At 42.2% G+C, this 26,829-nt stretch overlaps 1 protein-coding gene and 1 long non-coding RNA gene across 12 annotated transcripts in view; one reads left to right on the top strand and one right to left on the bottom strand.

Annotated features, from left to right (window-relative positions):
- The window catches only part of LOC101902390 (uncharacterized), a 101,077-nt gene extending 83,161 nt beyond the window's left edge, over positions 1 to 17,916 (top strand). Inside the window, exons 3-8 of one of the 5 annotated variants that reach the window (XR_001500824.3) lie at positions 2,152 to 2,264; positions 3,873 to 3,924; positions 5,796 to 5,955; positions 9,817 to 9,983; positions 14,155 to 14,299; positions 14,616 to 17,916. This is a non-coding gene — a long non-coding RNA (uncharacterized lncRNA). Of the gene's footprint in view, positions 1 to 2,151; positions 2,265 to 3,872; positions 3,925 to 5,795; positions 5,956 to 6,073; positions 6,114 to 9,816; positions 9,984 to 12,467; positions 12,498 to 13,900; positions 14,052 to 14,154 lie in introns of all 5 variants that reach the window. The other 4 variants (XR_001500822.3, XR_001500823.3, XR_009495576.1 and 1 more) reach the window with 4 other exon arrangements.
- The window catches only part of PIP5K1B (phosphatidylinositol-4-phosphate 5-kinase type 1 beta), a 346,077-nt gene that overhangs the window by 14,830 nt on the left and 304,418 nt on the right, over positions 1 to 26,829 (bottom strand). For all 7 annotated transcript variants that reach the window (XM_015472494.3, XM_015472493.3, XM_002689633.6 and 4 more), the window contains one exon: positions 9,899 to 10,013. In XM_015472494.3, coding sequence (XP_015327980.1) covers positions 9,899 to 10,013 — 115 coding nt within the window. The remainder of the gene's footprint in view (positions 1 to 9,898; positions 10,014 to 26,829) is intronic.

Here is a 26,829-nt window from a genome sequence, read left to right as displayed (position 1 = left end):
ATGCTACGGGAATCGGGACACAGTCTATGTATGGAGTCCAGTCACACTGGTATGGGCTTTTTATAGGTAGGAAGCTTTCTCCCAGCTAAGTTTCTTACCTTAGTACTTAAAAAAAAAAAAAATTTAGACTCAGACTCAGGGGTGAAATTATTCTTTCCCAAGAACCAGGGACGAAAGGGCCTTCATTGAGAAGCCTTGAGGCAAAAAGTGGACCTGGAATGACCTTGGAGGGTACGTACAATTTGGAAGAAAACTAGCACATTGTGCCGATCATGTAGAATGTTTGTTGAATCCTGAATGCTGGCAGCACACGGAGTCCCAGGCCTTCTGCCAGCCTTCCAATGCCCTATCAAAGTGTTCCACACCAACCAGCAGATAGATTACTGATAAGATGAGAACAGACCCAAGAAAAACCTGGCACTGATTCTGGATGTCTCGAGGGATGGATTTAGGATTATGGCCTCTCATTTCAAAACTGTTAGTATAGCAGCAATATTTTAACACAGTTCCGGGCCTGATTGATTTGTTTTCCAAAGACCTAAGAGAAGCTGGAGGGCATCAGTGATTTATGTGGCTGACAGTTCTACATTGGACTTTACAGTGACTGTTGCTAATTGTAAATCGAAATGGTTACCTTATTATCTAATGTATCACATAGCCCTGGGGCTGCAACTGAGTTCACTCTGGAGAATGTGGGGAGGGTAATATGGTACTGCTGCTGCTGCTGCTAAGTGGCTTCAGTCGTGTCCGACTCTGTGCGACCCCATAGATGGCAGCCCACAGGGCTCCCCCATCCCTGGGATTCTCCAAGCAAGAACACTGGAGTGGGTTGCCATTTCCTTCTCCAATGCATGAAAGTAAAAAGTGAAAGTGAAGCCACTCAGTCGTGTTCGACTCTTAGCGACCCCATGGACTGCAGCCCACCAGGCTCCTCCATCCATGGGATTTTCCAGGTAAGAATACTGGAGTGGGGTGCCATTGCCTTCTCCTAGCTTCATTCAAAAGGTAGCACTGCCTTGGGATGAGGCCACTGGTTTTTCTCCCTGTGCAGAAGGAAAGGGTGAGCTGCCAGAGACCCCCTAGCCATAGCCAGAGGCTGCAGCCCTATCAGGCCTTTCCCTTCCATCACTTTTCTTGGTACCATTTTTTTCTTCACAAAAACACAGTAGCCGGCATGGATTGCATTGTGCCTCCCAGTTCCCCTTGGCCCATTCATGTGTTCAAGCTTTAACCCCCAGTACTACGGGAGTAAGGGAGTTAAAGTCAGGTCATTAGGACTGGCCCTGATCAGATATAACTGAGATGCTTATAAAAAGGAGAAATTTGAACACAGAGATAGGCACACAGAAGGAAGACACAGGGAGAAAATGGCCATCCACAAGCCAAGAAGGGAAGCCAGAAAGAGATCCTCCTCTTACAGCCCTCAGAAGGGATGAACCCTGCCAACACCTTGACCTTGAACTTCTAGCTTCCAGAACTGTGAAACAATACATGCAATTCTGTTGTTTATGCCACCCAGTTTATAGCACTTCATTATGGCAGCCCTAGGAAACAGATACAGTACTATTACTGGGGTTTACAGAGTTGTTGTTGTTGTTTTTTTTTAAATAAGGACCTATATTTGAATTTTATTATGGTGGTGCTAGTGGTAAAGAACCTGCCTGCCAATGCAGGAGACTCACAAGAGACACGAGTTCAATCCCTGGGTTGGGAAGATCCCCTGGAGGAGGAAATGGCAATCCACTCCAGTATTCTTGGAGAATTCCATGGACAGAGGAGCCTGGCGGGTTACAGTCCATAAGGTCGAAAAGAGTCGGACACGACTAAAGTGACTTAGCACGCACACATACTTAACCGTATATTCTATTGGGAGCTACCACAAAAGCTTTAGTCCCCTGCAGGTAGAATGGCTGTAAAGAACAGGCTGTCAAAGACTGAAAATGAAAAAAAGGCTTTTTCACCCTATGTTTGTTGATACTTCATTAAAGATGCTGACTAAGCAGTAAAAAGGATTTTTCTGTGTTTAACCCCCAAATTGCCATAGGGCTTACAAAGAGGCTCAAGTGTATCTGGCCTTGATGGATGAGAAGGGCATGCTAGGATCCTAGGGAAAATTAGCACCTTCATTTTTATGTCTGATTGTAATTGCAGCCTCCACTCCAACTTGAAAGGTGGTAGATGTCTGTCAGAGGGAACTGCCTTTGCTGTTTGAAGGATGTACCCCAGCCAAACGTGGGTTCACAGCACCAAGAGGCTACCATAAAGTAAGTACATGGAGTGGAGACAGTCCTCCGAGCCTCACACTCGCACTTAGATTTCAATTCCAGGACCTCAATCAATCCTTATCCAGGTTGGTCAGAGGCACCTTCTTACCACGAGGTGGCAGTAGTGCCTGCTGTAGGAACCCAGTCCCATATCCAGTTGATAAATGAAGGTGGTAAGGTTCACCTTAGAATCAAATGCATTTTTCCTAACTGGCCAACCATCTTAGGCGCTCTTAGGGGAGAGCTTTCCCTTCCGTTTAGCACAGAAGGATTATAGGGTGTTCAGAGCTGAAGGACCCTGTCGACAAGCTGACTGGGTCTCAGCCTTGGATGTGTGGGGAGCTTTTAAAAATACCAGTGCCCTGCTCCACCCTCAGGGATTTTCTCTCTAACACACAGTATGTCCCCAACATATGACTGTATCTGTTAATACATTCATTCACCTGATACTTTTTTGCGAGGAGACCACAATAATTTGGGAACATATATCCAACCTCATGTCCCTGGTGGCTCAGATGGTAAAGAATCTGCCTGCAGGGCAGGAGACCTGGGTTTGATTGCTGAGTTGGGAAGATCCCCTGGACAACGGAATGGCAACCCACTCCAGTATTCTTGCCTGGAGAATTCCATGGACAGAGAAGCCTGGTGGGCTACATTCCATGGGGTCATGGAGAGTCAGACACGGCTCTGATGAGCGACTGATACACACACACACACACACACGCTAAAGAGCGTCTGTGTGCCCTTTCACATGTCCTCAGTAAGGTGCTGTAGTTGGTTGACTAGTGTCCCCTGAAAATTCACATCTACCTGGGGCCTTGAAATGTGATCGTATTCAGAAATACGGTCTTAGCAGATATAACCTAGTTAAGATAAGGTCATCTGGTATTAGCTGCTACTGCTACTACTAAGTCGCTTCAGTTGTGTCCGACTCTGTGCGACCCCATAGACAGCAGCCCACCAGGCTCCCCCGTCCCTGGGATTCTCCAGGCAAGAACACTGGAGTGGGTTGCCATTTCCTTCTCCAGTGCATGAAAGTGAAAAATGAAAGGGAAGTCTCTCAGTGGTGTCCGACTCTTCGTGACCTCATGGACTGCAGCCTACCAGGCTCCTCCATCCATGGGATTTTCCAGGCAAGAGTGCTGGAGTGGGTTGCCATTGCCTTCTCCTCTGGTATTAGGGTGGGCCCTAAATCCAGTGACAGGTGTTATCACAAGAAGAGAGGACACACAGAGAGTCCCAGGGTGGCAGTGTGAAGACTGGGGAAGAGATTATAGAGTATTGCAAGTGGAACAATGCTCAGGACCACTTGACCAGAAGCCAGAAGAAGCCAGGAAGCATCCTTTCCTAGATCCTTCACAGGTAGCAGGGCCCTGCCAACATCTTGACCTTGGACTTCTTTGACTTGGAGACACATTTCTGTTGTTTAAGCCTCCCAGTCTGTGGCACTTTGTCGTGGCAGCCCTGGGAGCACAGGCAGAGAAAAAGGGAAGCTGGGCGCTCGTCTCATCCGCATGCCATCTGTCACGTCAGAGGGGCCTTATTTTTTACTAAGTGGACAGTACGTAGGCATCCTCCCTTCTACTCACTTTTCCCATTCTTCCTCAGGTCCCCAGAGTGCGAATGGTATGAGGGACAGCCAGCTCATGAGGTCCCACAGGTATGATTTAAACTTACTTTCCCTAAAGTTTTCATTTCCCTAAATTCTTTTGAATTTGCTTTTTTTGTTTCCAGAAGGCTCAGGGCCTGGTAGTCCCCAGGTTCATACCATTAGAATCTGTTCTTCCACAAACACACTCTTCCCAAGAGTTGAAAAGGCTTATTAGGAGACTAGCAAACACTGGTTTCCTATGATGAGGGAGAAGATGGAAATCGAAAGCAGAGAAGCGACAAGAAGATTCTGGAGGGAGTGGGGAAGGAGAGAGAGCCTGGTGTTGAGAGGTAAAGACAAAGAATAACAGGGGCCCCCAACGAGGGCCTGGATGAATAGGAATCTTAGGCGAGCTTGAGAGCAAAACCAGCCTTGAGAAAGGTGGAAATCAAGCTGGCCTGTGAGGCCACGATTCACTATAAAGCCAGGACAGAAAGAAAAGAACTACCATAGCTCTGCAAATCTGTCATCCAATTAACTGTGGGCCTAATTTAACTGAAAAGCCAGTATGCCTTTATAACTCCAATTCTCTAAGCTAATCCTTAAACAGCAGTTTAATGCTGTTTGTTAAAAAAAAAAAATCCCACAGAGACCTAATCCAGACTGATGGGTTGCCTCATTAATTTGAAGCTGGCGTCACTCTTGTTTGAGGATGAATCCTTTCTAGGTGCCGTGGGGTGCAGGCAGTCAGATCCATTTTGTCAGCTTTTCCACCTGTCTCAGAAATGTTATTTGGTCAGTGACTTAAAAGGATCAAACCCTCTTTGAAAAGCGCCCTATTTTTTGCCCTTTCTGAAATCTCTTCCTTTCTCAACCATGTGGTCAGACAGTGGAAGAAACTGGCATTCTGGTGAAACTTCTAAACCAAAGGCAGCTACTGCCTCTCTCTTCCTATTTCGATCACACTAAGACCTACCAGAAACATGAGCAGCATCTCTGGTTGGTGGGGATGTTAGCTCTCTGCGGAGAAGCAACAGAATTGCCACTGTTTCAAATAAACATCCTTTGCAGCCAGTGCTGGCTCAGGCAAGGAATGATTCCAGAGACCGACACTTCACATACAAGTCATTAACGTCAATGTCAGGAAAGTCAAGTCCAGAAATGCATTGCCAAAAAGTTCCACTGAGTTTTCTAGGACCCCCATGACCTAATTTAAAGTGTCTTTCTTTTTCTCTCAAGCTTTTTTTTCATAGATAATAGTATGATAAGCTGTTAATTCAATCATTTTCGCTTCTCTGCCACCCTTCATCCCATGATCAGAGAGTATTATTAACCACCCTGAAGACACATTAAATAACCAAGCTGTCTGACAGCTGCATATCAGAACACTAATAGCCAATACTGGCTTGGCTAAAAAAAAAAATGGCTTAACTGTTTCTTTGCCCACAGCTGTTTTTGCACTTCAGCCATCGTGCAGAAACACATCTGGATGATCGGATATATTATTGGGAGGCTGCTAATACGTAAAGTGTAAAGCAAAAAGGGCATGCCTTCAAGACTAAATAACAGAAGCAAGAAAACTGTTATTTTGTGGCAGCCCTCTTTCACTTCTCTATTATTTAATAAAGCAGTTCCATTATCTCTTACCTGCCCACCCATTCCCAGTTAGTCATAAAAAAGGACACTCCCACCCACATTTTTCAGCTGCACTGCCATCGTTGCTTGTTCCTCTTTGCACTAACACCAAATGACAGCTACCGTGATCAGTGCCTTAGAATATCGGATGATTCAAAAAGCGGAATCCGGCCCTATTATGAAGACGGCATGATTGGCCATTTAAAATCAAGAGCCTGCTCATCTCTGCTGTATTCTTTTAAATACTCCAATCTGTGTCATCAACTCAATATTCAGTGGAAAACATCTCTTTGGTTATTGGACAGAATCTTAAAAAACCCGATGATGTGAGTATTTGAAACTGAATCAGATAGCCTGGAACGACAGCGTGAGGGTGAACAGCCTTTTTCCAAGAAATAACTAGGAACATGGAACCTGAAGCAAATGCTTGAATAAGGACAATGGAACAACTAGCAGCCATTTAAGGTAACCTATCCTTTTAATTTTATGTCAAACTACTGGAAAAGGCAGAATAGCTAGCCTAATTTACATGCACATAATGGGAAGAATCTTATTTTTTAATTAGAGGATAATTGCTTTACAGTGTTGTGGTGGGCTCTGCGGTACAACAACGTGAATCAGCCGTAAGTATACATATATCCCCTCCCTCTTGAGCCTCCCTCCAACCCTGCCCCCATCCTACCCGGGTAGGTTGTCCCAGAGCACCGATCTCAACTCCCTGTGCGATACAGCTGCTTCCCGCTACCTTTCTACACATGGTGGTGTATACGTCAACGTCAGCGCTACTCTCAATTCACCCCACCCTCTTCCCCCCATCCCAAGTCTGTTCTCTCTGTCTGCATGTCTCTTCCTGCCCTGCAAATAGGTTCATTACTATCATTTTTCTAGATTCCGTATATATGTGTTAATATACATTTTTCTCTTTCTGACTTAACTTCACTCTGTATTACAGGCTCTACATTCATCTACCTCACCACAACTCACTCAAATTCATTCCTTTTAATGATTAATATTCAACTGTGTATATGTACCACATCTTCTTTATCCATTCATTTATTGATAGACATCTAGGTTGCTTCCGTGTCCTAACTATTGCAAATAGTGCTGCAATGAACACTGGCTTACATGTGTCTTTGAATTATGGTTTTCTCAGGGTATATGCTCAATATTGGTATTGCAGGGTCATATGGTAGTTTTATTCCTAATTTTTTAAGGAACCGCCATAGTATTCTCCATAGTGGCTGTATCAACTTACATTCCCACCAACAGTGCAAGAGGGTTCCCTTTTCTCCACACCCTCTCTAGCATTTATTGTTTGTATATTTTTTCGATCATGGCCATTCTGACCAATGTCAGGTGATACCTCATTGTAGTTTTGATTTGCATTTCTCTAATAATGAGTGATATTTATAAATGCATCTTTAAAAAGAAATTTCTTATGCTGTCTGGTGTGCATAAATCAAGTTTATATTTTAAAGAGATATAAACAATATTGTCCATTAGTATATAAATAGTAGCACTAGCAATTGGTAGCACAACCAACAATTCTTAAAGGAGGAGAAACATTATAAGAAAAATTTGTGTTTGGTTACAACACCTAGTATAATATCACCACAGAAACTTTCAACTGCCCTTTCAGTAAAGATGGCTATGATTAAGAGGATTCTAATCAGGTCAAGAGGAAGGAGAGACAACGATGCTGGCAAGATTGGTTTTCCTTTCTGATGCTTTTCTTTGCTATCCATTCTTTCATAGTGTGGAGGCAAATGAAAATATTGAAGGGAGGGCAGTGAGTTGCGTCCTCTCAGATTGGAAGAGCATGCAAAATAATCTCCAGAGTGAAAACACACCCTAGAAATATAAGTTAATGGTGCAGAATTTTCTGAATGTGTTGCCACAAAAGTTGAAATACTGTGAAGGTTGATGGTAGAATGTGTGATGAAACTGCAATACGAAAAAACAGCTTATAGCTATTCTGAGGGGGAAAAAAACACCTTATTTCTGGAACTCCTTGTAGTTTAGAATAGGCCATGGCCAGTCAGAGCTGGAAGGGGTCTTAAGAGGTGATTTAATGATCCATTTCATAGATGAGAAAACTAAGGAGCAAAAAGGGTGATTAATTGACCATCAGTGATTAATGAGAGGCAGAGACAAGCATAGAATCTCAGTGCCTATTTCTAATTAGTCCCTGTCTCATTTGGTTCTGCACAAGTAGAAGGGAATAAGTTAAAGTACTAGAACAATGGTGTGGGAGACCAGTTCTGGGGATCCATGAGGTCACCCTATTTTCCTATTAATACTAAGATGTTATTTGCCTTTCTCATTCCCTCTCATGGGTGCACAGTGGAGTACAGTCACATGCTGGATCATGCCAGATGAATGTGGAAGCAGACACCCAGCTTCTTACAAGAGGGATTGCAAAAACGTAAAATAATGCCATTCTTTTCACTAAGCTTATTTTCATTCTGAAAAATCGAAATTTTCATAAAAATATATTTAACATTTTAATAGTTGTTTCAAATCAATATTTTTGAAATTTCTCATTTTAATTTTAAAAATACAAAATGTTGATAGATATAATCCACATATACAAAAGCTATTTGGGATCCTCAACTTTTAGAATATGAAGGGATCCAGTCCACATATACAAAAGCTATTTGGGATCCTCAACTTTTAGAATATGAAGGGATCCAGAGATCAAAAGGTTTAAGAACTGAGGCAACAAAAACTTGAAAAAATAGAAAGGATGAAAGAGGAATTTTATAAAAACTAAAAATCCTCACTCCTTCCTTTTTGGATCCACTTCTTGCCTTCGTTAGGAGCATGATTCCAGTGAGATGGATACATCAATCAGGAACAACTACAGTGATGGGGGCTTCATGGGCAATATTACAGTGATGGGGGCTTAGGTAGGAGCTGGATTTGAATTTTGGCTCTGCCACTTGAAAGCTCTGAGAACTGATCAGTTAAGCCCCAGGTTCCTCGTCTGCATGAATGGAGGCAAGTAGAACACCTACCTTATGAAAGGGTTAGTGTAAGAAAAGCATTGGTATAGTGCCTGCCTATGGTATGTACCCAGTTTGGCCATTATAATTATTGTTCAAAATACTATGCTACGAAAACCTACTGAATGGGAGAAGGCATCTGCAAATGATATGTCTGATGATGGTTTAATATCCAAAATATATAAAGAAGTCATACAACTCAATTTATATATATATATATATATATATGAAACCTGTTTGTTTATATATATATTATGTTATACGTGTATATACATATAAAAAACCTGATATATAGATTATGTTGTTTATATATATATACAACCAGGTTAAAAAATAGGCAGAGGACCTGAATAAGCATTTTTCCAAAGACTTATAGATGGCCAACAGGCATATGAAAAGAGGCTCAACATCACTAATCGTCAGGAGAATGCAAATCAAAACCACACACCTGTCAGAATGGCTGTTATCAAGCAGCCTTGTAAGGTAGGTGTTAATTCCCTCTTTTGGTCAATAAGAACACAAAGAGTTGCCAGAGCTACACCAAGTCCTTACTCAAAACCCGCCAACCCTTTCCTTCAGTAGGAGTTAACATAAATCCTTTAAGTCACAGGATCCAGAGATAAGAAAGGAAGTTATAAGGAGAGAAGTAAAACCCAAAAACCCAGATGGAACCAGCAGGGACCAAATGGTGATAAATCTGACCTCAAACAGACCCTGATTCTCATTAAACACTGATTTTACTACATTAGTGAATTAAATGACATACCCACTGGTGGTCACAACTGGAAATTAAGGACCAAAAAAGGATAAAAAGAGTGGCACCCTACTCCCTCAAACATCCCAGTCCCTTCCCACATAGACTACTGCACATGCCTCCACTTAGCTTCATCTCATCCCTCCTCCTCTTGTCTTTACTCTTTAAAATCAAACCCTTCTCACCACATGGGTGAGAAGCTGACTTGTGAACTATATATATTCTCACCTCTCCATTCTTCGGCCATTGAACAAGGCTTGCACTGCACTGATCTCAGCTTTGGCTTCATTATTTGGCTACACGAACCCACACGTCCCCCACACAAGTGGATACAATTGAGTCAAAATAGATGTTAGTTTGTGAAGAATGACACCAAGGTGCCCCAGTTGGCTTCAACAACAGGGGATTTGCTCTCATTACATATGATGATTTAGGATTTTATCCTCAATATTCTTCTGTGTGCTGTTCTATAAGAACTATGGGATGACATAATTTGTGAAAAGACACACTGTTTGTAGAAGTGATGGGGTGCCATTGTTTAAAACTCAGATATGCCTTACCTTACAGAACTTGTTCTTGTATGAGCTATGGCTTGGATCCATTTGTTAACGAGGAGGAAAAGAAGGGGAAGAAACCAGATCTTACTTACTAAATAGACATCAAGCACGGAGGCATCATCTTGCATTTCCAGAGCATCTGGCTCAGAAGTCAAGTAGATGGTCCCCTCTTCCAAGGTAAAGGTGGAACTGGAAGGTAACCCTTTACTGGAAAAATAAGGAAGAATGATGAGCATGTGGCCTTCAGAACAAAATCCAAGGACCCCTCCCAAGTGGTGGCTGAAGTGGGTGAGCTTTGGGGGAAAGAAAAATGTGGGGTGTTTGAAGGAGATACGGTCACACCTAGAGGTATGTGCACTTATGTCTGAAGAATCTGGCTTTATTGGCAGTGCCTTTTCTCTGTCAACTTCAGTGCATGAGACACTTTGTATTTCTGAGAGGTGATCTGTTGGCCCCACGCCTTGTGAGGGTGGACTTCTGGCAATCTAGAGGCCCATCTCCAGCTCTGAATAGTTAGCTCTCACTGCTTAAATCCTTTTCTCAACAGTATTGATGTTTTTCTAGCTTATAGACGATAACCTGATCCCTCATTAGCATTGATTTCTTTCTTTCTTCAAACCTAAAAGTGCAGCAGAATCCCCTTGCGGGCTTGTGAAAGCCCAGACTCCTGGGCTCCACCCCCAGAGTTTGATTGGGTCTGACATGGAGCCCATGGTAACAAGCTCCCAGGTGATGCTCTTGCTGCTGATTCAAGGCCGACATTTGGAGTGATAATGAATTACATAAATACAGAGCTCTGTTATCATGTGCTTTGTGAGGACAGTTGAGATAGACCCTTCCTAACAAGGATAACAACAAAAGCCAAGGGAACCCAGGTAGACAGCACTGGAGTCCTTTATGGAAGGGAAGCCACCTTGTTTGGTCATGATATGACAACCAGTGTTAAGGAAATGGTCCAATAGTGTAAAGAACCTGCCTGCCTACGCAGGAGATGCAAGAGACACCGGTTCCAGTGCTGGGTCGGGAAGATCCCCTGGAGTAGGAAATGGAAACCCACTCCAGTATTCTCGCCTGGAGAATTCCATGAACAGAGGAGCCTGCTGGGCTAAGTCCACGGGGTCCTGAAGAGTTGGAAACGACTAAGCGCGCGCACACACTAACATTCAGTTCAGTTCAGTCATTCAGTCGCGTCTGACTCTTTGCGACCCCATGGCCTACAGCTAACATTGACAATGTTTAAATTGGGAATTTAGTAGCTCAGGAATGTACAGTCTTCCCCCCTACTGAAATAAAAGTTAGTTATATTTGTAACCTGTGGAGATTTTCCATGTGGTTTTCAGGAACAAAATATCTACACACAATGGTGGAAGAGTCTGATGTTAGTGTTAGAAGAGGGTGGGCTAGGGGGCTGGCTGGCAGCCACGTGGGACAGACCTGGCTGGGGCTTTGCCTGGGCACTAGGGCAGAGAGCAGGAGAGGAGAAGTCTGGCCTCCCCACTCACCTCCCCATCACCAGGACCCATCACCCCCGGGGGCTGAGCTCTCAGCTCGCTCCATTGAAAACTCCCACCTAAAGTCACCCCCTGGGCTTCTTGTCTGAGCTTCCCAGATAGATAGGTGACTTACTGAGGACATTATACCCCTCAGTCCTCCATCTTCTGCGCACGACACATAATTCTACTTCTGTACATACCTATTAATTGAAGATACATGAAATAGAAGTTCTGAGCTCTTCAGTATTAAAAAAATTTCTCAAAAGAATTATATGGATCTTATGAAATCAGATTCATTTGTAGAACACATAACACAAAATTGTGAGAATCCAGACTAGTAGTAAGAGGAAAGGGAAGCAGGGAATCTCCCATAGGTTTTCCATTTGGTGATATTTGAGAATTTGGAAACTCAGGGATGAAAGCCACTTCACTTTGGCTTGATATAATTTCTCTTTAAATTCTAGACACAGGGAAAAAAAAGTCCTCTTGCTTTTCAAAAACCCAAGATGGGTTATACGAGGTGGCAAACTGTGTGTTTTGATTGATTTTTAAAGATCAAGGTGAATGTGGCTTCTCTCCACTGAGCTGTGGACTTTATATTGTAAACCTTTACAGATTTTTGGGTTAAATAAACCATCAGGTTTCAAGGGATGCTGTTTGGAGAGGCACTGCATGATAATGAATGTTGCTCAGGTTATTTTCTGGATCAAGAGCAAGGATGCTGTAATGGGCTTTAATTGGCTTTTGCCTTTTGACTACTAAGATGCCACTCACTAATCCCATGGGTAGGGAGCAGTCCTGCCTGGTTAAGCCTTATGAGAAAGATGAATGCTTTATCTACTTAAACATCAAAGCAGGAAACAAAGGGGTTGCAAAATATGTATAGTTCACATTTAATATAATTCAAAAATCTCTACTGGCTTCTGGGTTATTTTGTAACCATAATTTACTTGATGAGGTTCAAATCTAAGCTTCTCTCATCTTGCTTGAGTTTTTGGTCATGATTTCAAATTATTTCCATCCTAAGATTAGGGGTATAACCAAGATATTCTAGAAGTGCTTTTTCTTTTTAAAATTTAATTTTTTAATAGCATACCACCTGTAGTATAAAATATAGCAAAAAGTAATCCTCCTCCCTTTTTTTTTTTTTGGTCCTTCTGTGATTCAGAGTTCACCTCCCTAGGAGTAAATCCTTTTTGTAAGTATTTTTAAACCTAATATTTGTTTTACTTTTGGAAACTATGAATGAGTCACTAGCATGGTTAAAACCAAATACAAATAGAAAAACAATTCATTTTCTTTGGGGTTTAACAAGTACATTTATCAGCTTATGGTCAGTTGCTCAGTTGTGTCTGACTCTTTGCAGCCCTATGGACTGTAGCTCACCAGATTCCTCTGTCTATGGGATTTCCCCAGCAAGAATACTGGATGGGTTGCCATTTCCTTCTGCAGCTATTTTAGCTAAAATATAATAGATTACAGAGAAAGTACTATATTTCCTTAATACCATATGGTCAAATTTAATAACATCCTTCAAGCATATTAAAAGAAAAGACCTTCTGTTAATTTACCCTGTTTTGCACATGTTAGAATAATATCCTATCTTAGTAAGAAGAATATTCTGAGCATCCTTAAATTTGGGGGACAAAAATGAGATATCCAGAGTATATAAAAAACTCTTGTAGTACAACAGTAAAAAGACAACGCAATCAAAAATGGTCATAGGATATGAATAGACATTTCTCCAAAGAAGATACACAAGTGGCCAATAAATGCATGTCAAGATGCTCAACGTGATTAGTCATTAGGAAAATGCAAATCAAAAGCACAATGAGATACCACCACTTCACAGCTACTAGGATGGCTATAATAAAAAAGAGAGATGATATGGAAAAACTGGAGCCCTCCTACTTTGCTGATAGGCATGTAAAATGATGAAGCTAGTTTGGAAAACATTTTGGTGAATCTTCAAAACCATACAGCTCAGCAATTCCACTCCTTGATATATATGTAAGGAAAATGGAAAAATATATGCCCACACAAAGAACTGCCCGTGAACGGACACAGCAGCATTACTCATAACAGCCAACAAGTGGAAATAACCCAGAAGGCCACCAGTTGATGCATGGATAAGTAGTTCATACAATGCAATATTATTTGGCAATAAATATAGTAAAGTATTATCTATGCAGCAATACAGGTGGATCCTGGTAAGTGAAAAAAAGCTGGTCATAAAGGAACTCATACAGAATGGTGGAGAGATGCTATGCTGCAGGCTGGGGAAGCTGGGGACCATCTGCAGAGTCCCAGGGCCAGCGCTGCTGGTGCAGGAGCAGAGGTAAGGGGGCCTCTATCCTGGAGGATGGTCTGCCTAGAAAATGCAGACTGCTGGCCCATGGACCCAGGCCGGCTGCGAGAAGTAGGTTTTGGGCCCAAAGAGATTTTTTTAAAAATTTGAATGATTGCTAAATTAAGTAACAGGAAATTCCTATAAAATCCAGTCGTCCACAGATTCTAATGAGAAATGAGATGGGCAGGCAACTCCAAGCCCACATTTGTGAGTAGCGATGAGGCTGAGGCACGTCCTCTCCATTGTTCCAGGGTCCCTACTGCTGCTTCTGCGTCACACACCGGGCCTGTTCTCACCATTGGCATCATCTCTGCCTGGTCCCTCTGTGTGCATGTCAGCCCAACATCCTCACTGCACTGTATGAAGAAGCTGAGGCTTGAGAGGCATAGTAACTTGCTCAAGGTCACACTAGAGTTGAATAGAGCTAGAATATGAACTTTGTTTTCCAATTAAACACCTTTTCTATGGTCACCCCTGATGAAATTTTATAAATTTGTTACTGCAGAAATTGAGGGAGCTGAGACCAATGTGCCTAGAAGCTTGAGGATCATCCCATAAGCCAGCAAAAACAAATGCAGATTTGATGCTTGATGTGAGCTGTGGAGATCTTTTGTTTGAGAAGAGTTATGGCCAGAGAGGTTTGAGGAAAAGTAAGTAGGCAAAATATGCTGTACAAAGCAACATATTTATCTTTCTCAAAAAAGTTAAAATAGAATTACCACTCGAGCCAGCTATCTCATATATATCCCAAAGAATGGAAAACAGGGTCTCAGATATTTGTTCCCTCAGTGTTATGGGCTGAACTGTGGGCTTCCCTCCAGCCTCCATTTATATCTTTAAGTCCTAACCCCAGTACTTTAGTATGTGTTGGTATTTGGAGATAGGCTCCTTAAAGAGGTATAATTAAGGTTAAGTGACATAAATGGGATGGCTCTAATTCAATATGATTTGTGTCCTTATGAGAAGAGGGGGAGGAGATTAGGACTTGGATACACAGAGGAAAGACCATGTGAAGAGGAAGAAGATGGCCATCTACAAGCCAAGGAGAGCCGCCTCAGAGAAAACCAACCTTGGTAACACCTTGATCTTGGACCTCTAGCCTCTAGAACTGTGAGAAAATAAATTTCTGTTGTTTAAGCCACTTAAGTCTGTGGTACTTTGTTATGGCAGCCCTAAAATTAATACATCAATTTCACAGCAGCCTTATTCACAGTAGCCAACAGATGGTATAATTTCACCGACTTCCTCTTGTAAGTAGTCAAATTCAAAGAAGAACGTAGAAGGGAGGTTGCCAGGGGCTGAAGGGAGGGGGAAATGGGGAGTTGTTTAGTGGGCAAAGAGTTTCATGTTTTCAAGATGAAAAAGTTCTGGAGACTGGTTGCACAACAATGTGAATGTACTTTGAATGTTGAACTGTTCACTTAAAAATGGTTAAGATGGTAAGTTTTGTGTTATGGGTATGTTACCACAATTTTTAAAAAGTAACATATTAAAAATGAATATCTGATAGTTAACAAGAATAGAGGTATATAAGCTTCTAATGTTTTAACACTTAAAAAAGACATGTAAACATTTAGCCCTGTGTAAACAATTGGGCATTTATAAAGTCGCATTAAATGCTCTTGGAATAATCTGACATTAAATAGCAAAAGCTATGTAACCAATTAATCTTTTAAAAAATATCTGTTATCTTCATTATTCAGTATGTACTGAGTGATATCCAAGTATAGAACTGGCATTTTGCTTCCCTAAAAATCTTAGATTAGGTCCTATCTGCTGCCCAAGAAAGGATGAGAATACACTTCAGGGAAACAGATACCTCAGCTGATAAGGCATTACAGGCATGGCTCAGCTGGGAAAATATCTGCCTGCAATGCAGGAGACCTGGGTTCGATCCCTGGGTTGGGGAGATCCCCTGGAGAAGGGAAAGGCTACCCACTCCAGTATTCTGGCCTGGAGAATTCTGGGTCGCAGAGTCAGACACGACTGAGCGACTTTCACTTTCACCATCTTTGCTTTGAATTCTGGCTTTTCCTCTTAGCTGTATATGCAATACTGGATGTGTTTCTTAACCCCTCCAGTTACTGGAAACTCCAGGTTCCTATATGTAAAATGAGAACAACAACACTGAACATGCAGGATTACTGGAGTAACAGCAAACGCCCAACACAAATACCCATTTTTGCACATTGTATTCTAGGCGCCAGGATGCAGTAGAGATTAAACAGAGATCTCTGACTCATGGAACTTACACAGCATTGAGGAAAACAGGTAATGAGAGGAAAATACTTAAAATATATAGTATGTTGGTCAAAAGCACTAAGGAGAAAAATAAGGAGAGAGAGAGGTGAGTGAGCAGCACAGACCATTCCCAAGCAGCACAGTTTCCCTGCTCTGCCACTGGAGTTTTCAGGGCCTTAGGCATGAGTCAGAAACCAGGGGACACATCCAGGTCCCCTATGTCCCATGAGGCACTATCAAGGTCTCTGAAGCCTCACTGAAGCCCCTTTCCCTGGGTAGGGACAGGCACAGGCACCCCGACTCCCTTAGAGCTCTCTCTAAAGATCACATTCAAACTGCCAACTCTTCCTGGCTTCTCTAACTTTGCTCAAAGACTGTAGGTAGTCAGCTAAATGGTTTCTGACCACTTCCTTTGCATGTCCTGCAGTCTCACACCTTGCTTTTGTTTTGGGTTTCTGCTGAAACTGATAATCAAAATACTTCATTTTAACATTCTGCTGCTGTTTTTAGCAAAGAGGTTAGTAAAGGTTATACATGAAAATGCTTCATACAAGGACATAAAGTATTATCTGGGCTTTAAGAATCTTTATACTTGAATGTGGATGTGTTTGTCCATTGCTACTTAAAAAATTAATGAAGTACAATCCATAAAAGAGTAGGGAGATAATGCAAGAATAAACCATCCAATGTAAATAAACGCATCCACAGCCTACAGCAAATTCCTCTTCCCTTGAAGATGCCCCAAGTAGAAAGGTAAAATATGTTCTAAAAGGGATTTTCACTTAAATGTTTATGTCACTGATCGATTTCATGTTTGTTTCTCTCCAGTTCTGACACTGGTAATAGTCTTGCTATTGCTCGGTTTCCTTACTTTACTGTTGACTTCTTGGGCACAAGCCTGTTTGGAATTGGTTTCTAATGTCCCAGGCTGAGTTTTCCAGATTCCATTTCAGGGGTCACTTTCTCTTGGGAGGAGTGCCTTCAAAACTGAACAATCTACTCAGAAGGCCTGCCATTTTTCAGCCTCGCAGCTTGGGAAGATCCATTTTCTAGAAGCAATTTTATGTGAACAGGTTTGAGTCTGGCTGGCTGCCTGGGTTCTGCACCATCAAGTTTTGCCACAGTTCCCTCAATTTAGATGGTCTGAGGGCTAATTGCACCTAATTTGCAGCAAGGTACTCAGGAAACTGTTAATCTATCTAGTTTTCTTCCTCCCTCGTAAAAGCAGAGGCGCTGCCAACATTCTTCGGCTGCTCTGGTCTCTGCACACGTCACAAACTTGTCACAGGTTAAGCAGGATAAGGAGGGGGAATTTTATGTCCTCCTAGCTCCCTCTGGGAGCTGACGTTAGTGGCTCTCTGATGCCGCTCAGGCCTCTCTGTCATTTACAAAAATGTTCCTTTCTTTTACCAGCAACATTAGTTTGGCTTCACTGGAGAACATTAGCCTGGCTGGACTGCTGAAAACAGGAATAGGTAATTTTATAGCCTGGAACACTCTGATTTCTGTTTGCAGACCTAATGAGTGTTTTATAGCTGATTCTCATGGGGGCACTTGCTCAGAGAACATATGGTACAAAGCACAGTTTTTGTCTTTCAAAAGTTATCCCCTCACTGCCTTTTTTGTCAAAGTAATAACATAATATATCATATGATAGAGATGACTAATGATAAAATAAACAACCTCCTGCTCCCGCCTGTACCCCAGTCATCTCCCCAAGGGCAGTGCCTTTCACTATTTCTCTTTTTAGCCCTTCTGGTGGTTTCCTTCATATCTTTTGATGAATCAGGGAATAAAATATATTATCAACTCAAGGCAGCATCTATTGATTCAATACAAAGGATGTTTGCCTCCTCCTACTTTGCACTTCCTCCCAACATTTGCTATTTATATTTTATTTATTGTGTAACTGTAAATCATATACTTAATAACCTTTTCTATTCCATCAACCATATACCATATATCTTTAATTTCCCACATTATTTAATCTTTGTCCTTGTCTTCCCACTTTGTCATAGCTATTAATATTTATATTCCTTTATTCTTATCTTATAGCTATAACCAATTTTTCTGTGCTTTGTCCATGGATTGATTCTAAAAATAGAAAATCGCTCCATACAGTTTATTATTATGACTATTGAAAATCTTGTTAATGCCTAGGCAACACTGAGTTAGGTTTACATTTTCCTCTCTAGATTCAAAATCATGATTGCTGGGCCATGCGAAGAAACATGTTTCCAACATCAAGGTTAAATGGAGTCTTTTAAAATCTTTGCTTAAATTTATACCATGTTTAGGCTGCTTCATGTTTGGAGGTTTTTGCCCTTTAGAAATGGACTGAGTACCATGGGGGTAAAGCTAGGGAGCATCTGGACTAAGGGTGGAGGCCTGAATACAAGCCCTGCTTCTTTGATTATTAGTTACAATACTGGGCAAGCATGACCCTGAGCTCCCAGTTCCTCCTCTTCAAGTGAGAATGCAGTCCCCACCAAGCCCACCTCCCAGGGCCATCAATCAAGAGGACCAAGTCAGACCCTGCAAGTGAGAGAAAGGCCAACAGAGGGTAATGCTCTTCTGTCTAAACGACCCAGGGTGTCACTATGACTTCTACCTCTGGGACTCTGCTTGTTTCCTGGTGGACGGTAGGTGTTTCTGAGGAGTTTGGCTTTATTGTAACACTTGGGGAAGAAGTCTTTTTCTGCTAGTCTAAGTTTAGCTACCTACCGGAATACTGACTGATGATAAGAAATGTGGACAGGAAAGTTCTTCTCGCAGAGAAAACCCACAAGTACAGCCTAGTCTCATGTAAAGGCTACAAATACTTGTTCAGTCCTAGAGACACATGTGCTTATGAGCAGGTCCCTCCCTGCAGGACTCAGGCACTTCTGATGTGATGGTCAAGCCAAGGTCACGTGTGTGTCTTAGAAAAGCTCACTCTGGCTCGCGTGGCTCAGGGGTGGAGGCTGCTCCAGGGTATAGAGTTCTGAAGCCCTGGCACAGGGGTTCCCAGCTACAGCCAGGAGAGTGTCAGCCTGCAGCAAATCTCATGCCCTTGCCAGGATGAGCGTCTCCTTCACACGAGCTCCTGGGTTGATTGTATAGGCACATCTGCAAGACCCCTGGTGTGAACCCAGAGCACTGGGAAGCCCTTGGCCATGGCTACTGCATACAGACCACCACCCACCTTCCTAACCTACCCTGCCAGGCTTTCAGCAGGATCTGCTGCTTTCTGTCTTTTCTCCTTTTCAGCCATGAGCATGGCTGCTGCTCTTCCACGCTCTCCCACTTTGGCTATTTTTAGACAGGGAGGCTGCCTGTATCTAATGAAGGCAAGCAGAGTGGCAGGCTCTCTCTCTGGAATCGAATGACAGCTACCTATGGGTCTAGTGCTGGGGTTTAACTCTGCTCTCTCCCTGCATTAAGTGTCGCCCGAGGCACAAAGACCGCTGGAGACCCAGTGCAGAAAGCTGCTCTTTGAACTGGCAGGGGAAGAGAGCAGCAAACAGCGTGCTGCCAGGGCTATTAGTTCTGGGGACAGGAAGCCACAGCTGCTGAGAGAGCTAAAGCAACTGAGCTCCTGCCACCAGCAGCCTCAGAAGCAGGCAGAGGAAGGAAGCAGGGCCCTCCCTTTGGGGAAAGCGTGTGCATCTGTGGGTGGTGGCTGGAGGGAGAACGCTTTCAAGAAAGAACCCCCATCCAAGTTCAAGGAACTTTTCCACTATCTCTAGGAGATTTTATTTTTCTTTTCAATATCCTCCCACATACATTTTAAAGCTAGCAGTCCTCCTCAGATATTATTTCATTTAATCATCAGAGATCACCCTGTTAGGCTGGGTCTTATCCTAGTTATTTTGTACATGTGAGTTTTAAGGCTAACGTGTCTAACCACAGTTAATAAATGGTGGTACTGGATTTGAACCAGGCCTGATTGGGGAGCTATGCCGTATCCTATACATGCTGTCTAAGCACTGAGGAGAATTAGTCCTTTGCTGCGCTCCTAAGCTATCCCCAGCAATAATGATTCAGTTATAAAAGAGATATATATTTCTGTTTCCAAATGACAAATCTATTATCATAAATCAGTCTCGATTATCTGACTTGAGAGGCAGGATAGATATGAAAGAAGAGCAAAAAGAATTTTTGATACCCTCCCCATGGGCTCAGTCACTTCAGTCATGTCCAACTCGTTGCAACCCCATGGACTGTAGCCCACCAGGCTCCTGTGTCCATGGGGTTCTCCAGGTAAGAATTCTGGAGTGGGTAGTCATGCCCTCCTGCAGGGGATCTTCCGAACCCAGGGATCGCACCCACGTCTCCTGCACTGCAGGTGGATTTTTTTTTTTTTTTTTTTACCACTTAGCTACTGGGGAAGCCCCTGGATACCTTATACACAGAAATTAATTTGAGATGGACCACAGACAAAATGTGAAAGCTAATGCTTCCCTGGTGGCTCAGTGGTCAAGAATCTGCCTGCCAGTGTAGGAGACAGGTTTGATCCCTGATCCAGGAAGATTCCACATGCTGCATGGGACAACTAAGCCCATGGGCCACAACTACGGAGTCCACGTGCCGTAACTACTGAAGCCTGTGTGCCTACAGCCTGTGCTCCTCGACAAGGGAAGCCACATAATAAGAAGCCAATAAACCACAGCTGGAGAGTAGCCAGTGTTTGACACAACTAGAGAAAAACTCGCACAGCAATGAAGACTCAGCACAGCCAAAAATAAAAATAAATGTGAAGGCTAACACCAGTAAGCTTCTAGAATAAAACAAAGGGGAATGTTGCCTTGACCTTGGGTGGTCATGACTAGGAAGGGGCAGAAGGGAACTTCTGGTAGGACAGGAATATTCTTTATCTAGATCTGGGTGATGGTTACTGCAACATACACATTTGTCAAAATTTGTGGAACTGCATACTTAAGATCTGTGCATTTTGCTATATACAAATCATATTTCAACAGTAAACTGTCCACATCAAAAAGCTATCTGCTTTTCTATTCACAAAACTATAAATCATCCATTCAAATGTACACCAAGTGCTGACTTCACCCACTTACTGTGCTAAAAGTGAAAAGTTGGTAAACAGTTCACACATGGCTGAATCAACTGACTTAAGGAGCTTTCAAGAAAGTTGGTGAGATGATAAATATTAAAAAGAAAATGACTTATATGTATCATTATCAAAAATGCAAAAAAATCCCCAGTCAAAACAACAAAAAATGAAAAACCTTGACAAAGTAATTTCTAGTGGACTTCATAAAACTGAACAGTTTCTATTCTTGTAAGACGTCTTTTCCTGTTCATATTTGGTAGAGTCTAAAACTAGATTTGGTTCTCTCCCCAGAGCTCTTTTCTATGAAGTTGAGAGATAATATAGTTAAGTAGGTCCCAGAGGTAAGGCTTAGGGCTTCCTTGGTGGCTCAGATGGTAAAGAATCTGCCTGCAATGTGGAGATCCAGGTTCAATCCCTGGGTTGGGAAGATCCCCTGGAGAAGGAATTGGCAACCCACTCCAGTATTCTTACCTGGAGAATCCCATGGACAGAGGAGCCTGGAGGGCTACAGTCCATGGGATCCAAAGAGTCAGACATGACTGAGCCACTAACACATACAGAGGGAAGGCTTAGGGGGATATAAAAGACTCTAATATGAGTAGTCCACAAAAACCCATAGAGAAGTGGCTTGCACTGAACAGTGCTCTCTAGCTAGAGAAACACACCACAAAGGTAGCAGGAACTGAGACTTATGGCCTCCATGGAATGTGGAAGAATAAGCTAGAACAGGAGGCAGGGCAGATGAATTCCAGTACTAACTCAGCAATAAGTGTGGTGTGTGCTCTCTTTGGGTAAGCTGTTAAGCCGCCCGGAGTCCCAGTTTCCTCCTCTGTAAAACTCAGGGCTTTGAACTTGGTGAGGTCCTTCCAGCTTTCAAAAGCTTTGATCCTTAGCCTAGTTGGCCCTTGTTCAACTTCCCCAGAAAACCAAGCCTGAGGTCACAGCAGTCTATCAGGAATACAGTATGCAGAAATGGAGATGCCCATGCTGTATAAGCTAATGGAACCACTAAGGGTTTAAGATAAAGTGAACAAATAATTCTCAACCACAGCACCCTTAACCTCTACACTGCACCTCAATGACATAACTTCCACAGATGGGGTCTGTAGTCAGATATTCTGCAATCTCTTTCCACTTGCTTCCTATCAGGATTGGAAAAAACAAATCCAGAAGAAGTAAGCCTTATTCAGAGATGATACTACAGGTTAAATTGTGTCCCTCTAAAATTTGTATGTTGACAACCTTGCCCCCAGTACCTCAGAATGTGACCTTATTTGGGAAAAGGGCAATTGCAGATGTAATTAGTTAAGATGAGGTCATAAGAGGAGATCCGAACAGACATGCACACAGGGAGAAGGACATGTGAAGATGAAGGCAGAGATCAGGTGATGCCTCTTTAAGCTAAGGAATGTCAAAGACTCACAGGAAGTCACCAGAAGCCAGGTGACAAGCATGAAACAGATTCATCCCCATGGTCCTCAGAAGCAAGCAGCACTGTGAACATCTCAGGCTCCTGGCCTCCACCACGGTGAGAAAACACACTTCTGTTGTTTAAGCCACATGGTGTATGGTGTTAGCAAACTAGTACAGGTGTTATAAATGCTTAAAGGACAACCCTGCCTGGCCAGGGGGCTGGCTCACTAGCTTTCTCTCCCTTTCCTTAGCCCATAGCACAGCAGAGCAAGGTTACTGGTGATAAGTTGCTTCAGTCATGTCTGACTCTTTGCAACCCCATGGACCACAGCCAGCCAGGCTCCTCTGTCCATGGAATTCTCCAGGCAAGAATACTGGAGTGGGTTGCCATGCCCTCCTCCAGGGGATCTTCCCGACCCAGGGATCGAACCCGAGTCTCTTACACCTCCTGCATTGGCAGGTGGGTTCTTTACCACTAGCGCCACCTGGGAAGAACCACCAGTAACTTCAACCTTCAGGAAATTTATGATTTGGGTACCTGAAAAGAGTATTTACCATTCCCATTCTTTTCTAAACACCACATTTCCTGTTTTTAAAAAGCAAGTAACCAAATATTTGTTAAGCCTTTTATTATCTAACCAGGAATCTTTAGATAGCATTTGTGACTTAGCTATCAGACTTCACTCAGGGCCTCCTTGTGTCAGTATGCTAAACATGTACAGGGTGGAAATGACCACCGTCAGCAAGTGGCATCATTTAGTCCAAACCCATATTACTACCAGTCTGCAGAAGCTACTGGAAAGAATATGAGAAAATATTACAAGGCAGCTTTACCATCACAGATGTACACTGTAATTAGCACTGTTCAGGGCTATTGGAAAACCATAAGCACCATTGATTTTTAGTGGGCCTCCTAGCTTCAGCGAGGTGCAGAATGACTGGAAGTTTTCTCATACATGGCCAGGCCAATGCCAAATTAATTATAAGCTCTGACTTGAATAATCAGAAAATGTCACAGAAACTACTGGCCTCTGCCGGACAGGTCAGTACCCTGTCTTGAGTTGTTAGATACATAAGCAGTTTAGGGAGAGAGAAGAGCCCTAGTTTGTGAAAGATGGGAGGTGGCTGGCTGAGATGGGGGAGGTAAAAGAGTACTGGCATCTCTGAGAACTGGGACTCATTCTACTTAAAATCATGGCTCAGGTTTAATTATTTCTGACAGCGGTCTTTTCATACACTGAACCCCTTCCTGTAAGTTAAGGAATAAACTAGGTGCTTTAGAATCAAAGGTCAGGACACCCCGGTAGTTACAACAGTGGCTCTCCAATGACCAGGCACTAGAAAGTACAGGACCAGGAAGCTGCTGTTTTACCAACCCGGTGTTCCTGAAGCAGTTGCTCCAAGAACCTATAGTTTAAGAAATACTGCCTTACAGACACAGGAAGAAATATACGGCACGATCTCACTTACCTGGGACGATTTCAGGTGCTCTCACCACACACACACACACACACACACACACACACACCCACACACACCCACACCCACACACACCCACACCCACACCCACCCACCCACCCACCTCTTCCAGTTATAAGATAAATAAGTCCTGGGGATGGGGTGGATGGCATGGTGACTGGAGATAATGAAGGACAGGGAAGCCTGTTGTGCTGCAGTTCACGGGGTTGCAAAGAGTGTAATACAACTTAGCAACTGAACAACAACAAAACTGTTATGCCTTAAAGTTGCAAAGAGAGTAGATCTTAAAAACAAATCAAATCAAACTAACCAAAGCAAAGAGAGGCAAAACATACTCCCTACCTTTAGTAAATAAAACCAACTTTTAACCTCAAAAACAAAACAAAACAAAAAGTAACTATGTGAAGTGACAAATATATTCATTAGCTTGATACAGTAATCATTTCACTATGTACAGCAAATTATTATGTTGTATGCCTTAAATATATGCCATTTTTATTAAAGATATATACTGTAAAAACAGTTCTAGGGGAGAACAATTTGTAATCACCCATGCAAAACAGGAAATATGTAAGTTCCAAATATATTTAGCATGATAAAACTTTGATGAATTGGATGTGTATCATTTCCTATTTAAGTCTTGGGAAACTACTATTTTAGAGAAATTGGTCATCGGCATTCAAATTAATGTATCAGATGGTCATAAAATACTAAAATCCCCCAGAAAAGAAAACAAAAAGGAAAAAACAAACCCAAACTGGCTTAACAGAATGGTAAGGCAGTGGGAAGTACAGTCCAGACGTGGTGTGGTGCGTGTCTGCGAATGACTGGACAAGAATGGCCCATTCTGGGCAGCCTAGCAAAGCATGAGGAGGATGTAGGTCACTGCTGAAGGGCCTTACCCACACCTTCAAGGACTGACACTGGCATTGCCCTGCAGCTGGTATTGAGAGTGCCTGGAAGGGTTGGCATCCAGCTGTGTAGGCTGGACCTAATTGATGTTCAGGGGCTCTGAATATGACTGACTTTACTGAATCAGATATGAGGCATTTACCACGTGTCACACACAAGAAATCCTACCTTCGAGAAAGCACACATAAGTCAACTAATAAACGATTGGGCACTTTGCAAAACATCATAGAAAGGTAACCCATTATTTCACACTGTTCATAGACCTGACTCTTTGTTATGTGTAAATGTGCTTTGCAATCTGCAAATGCAAACAATAATGTTTAAAAGCTGTCACTGAACTTACACCCTTTCCAATTTATTCTTCCTACTGGAGAAGTCTATATTATCCACTTTAGGGGTTTGATTTAAGCTCTAGTTATTTTGGATAATGCCCATCTTTCATATGGCATGTCTACATCCCATTAAACATGAAATTTCTCAATGGCTATTAATAAAAATGCTCTCAAACTACTTACCATTTCCTTAGATGATGTAGTTATACGACATGTGAGTTGATTTAGGAAGACGTACCTGAAAGCTTTGATTCTCCCCCTGTGGTTTCCCTTTCTAACCAGTGTCACTTAGCTGCAACTTGGGCATTTATTCCATCTGAAATTATTCTTTATCCATATAATAACTTTCCTTATTTATCACAGGTTTACATGAATAATTTATATGCAAGTGTCTACTATGCCCCTTGCCCTTGGAAGGTCCTCTGCTCCAGTAAAGCTGGAGGGGCCTAAATATACTTCCTCATGTCCCCCTGTCTCTAACAATAAAACCATTTCTGAGAATTGAGTCTCAGAAATTATAAAGTCTGTCACTTGTGTTGAATACATGTTAGCTGTTATTAATATGATCACTAAAGATAATTATAATATGTATTTTTATGGACTTCATAAGGAATGGTGTACTGGTAAATGTTTAACAACTAGAATTTTGGGGAAAAGTGTGTGTGTATATATGTTTATATTAAACTTTACTGACAAAAAATGTGTAACACAGACTGTAAAAATAATAATAAAATATGCAGTAGTCTTTACTGTAAGTTCCACCAATTGATGGTCACATAATGCTTTTGTTGATTTTGGTAGAACTTCTACATCCATAGTTACTTTGTGACTGCAACTGATGACCATGTATTTTTAACATGATGTTGGTTGGTATTTTCCTTTACATTAATAAGACAAAAATGAAATAAAGACATCTGTAAGAAGTTGACTCATTTGTCAATGATATGAGCTACTTCTCTGATGAATGGAAAAACAGTTTTCAAATAATGGAAGACTACTTCCTCAATTTTTTATGCTACTGACAATGCAACTGTTGTAGATATGACACACTTTGAAGGTTTAAAAGGAGATAATCAAAATCTAGTCCTAACTTACACTGCTTGAAAACTGCTGTGGAATAAATCTACTTCAGTTTACCAATGTGATGTCACTGAATGAGGAGCTGGAATGAAATGCACTGTAGGTGACTACCTAGCATCCCACCACACAGATCCAACCTGCATAAACAACCTTAAGGTTAAATAACAATAGGCACATAGCAATTAGAAGGGGATCACTTTTGAGTATTACCTTTTGAAAAATACAACTTGATTTAGTTGTAAATTTGTCTAATTTAATTTCTAAATTAAATTTACTACTGTGGTCAAGAATCCCTTAGAAGAAATGGAGTAGCCATCATAGTCAACAAGAGAGTCTGAAATGCAGTACTTGGATGCAGTCTCAAAAACGACAGAATGATCTCTGTTCATTTCCAAGGCAAACCATTCAATATCATGGTAATCCAAGTCTATGCCCCCACCGGTAATGCTGAAGAAGCTGAAGTTGAACGGTTCTATGAAGACCTACAAGACCTTCTAGAATTAACACCCAAAAAAGATGTCCTTTTCATTATAGTGGACTGGAATGCAAAGTAGGAAATCAAGAAACACCTGGAGTAACAGGCAAATTTGGCCTTGGAATATGGAATGAAGCAGGGCAAAGGCTAAAGAGTTCTGCCAAGAGAACGCACTGGTCATAGCAAACACCCTCT

Source organism: Bos taurus, chromosome 8 (assembly GCF_002263795.3).
Source record: "Bos taurus isolate L1 Dominette 01449 registration number 42190680 breed Hereford chromosome 8, ARS-UCD2.0, whole genome shotgun sequence".
Lineage (NCBI taxonomy): Eukaryota > Metazoa > Chordata > Mammalia > Artiodactyla > Bovidae > Bos > Bos taurus.
Note: the sequence above shows the minus strand (reverse complement) of the source record. Positions and strands in the feature narration are given on the sequence as shown.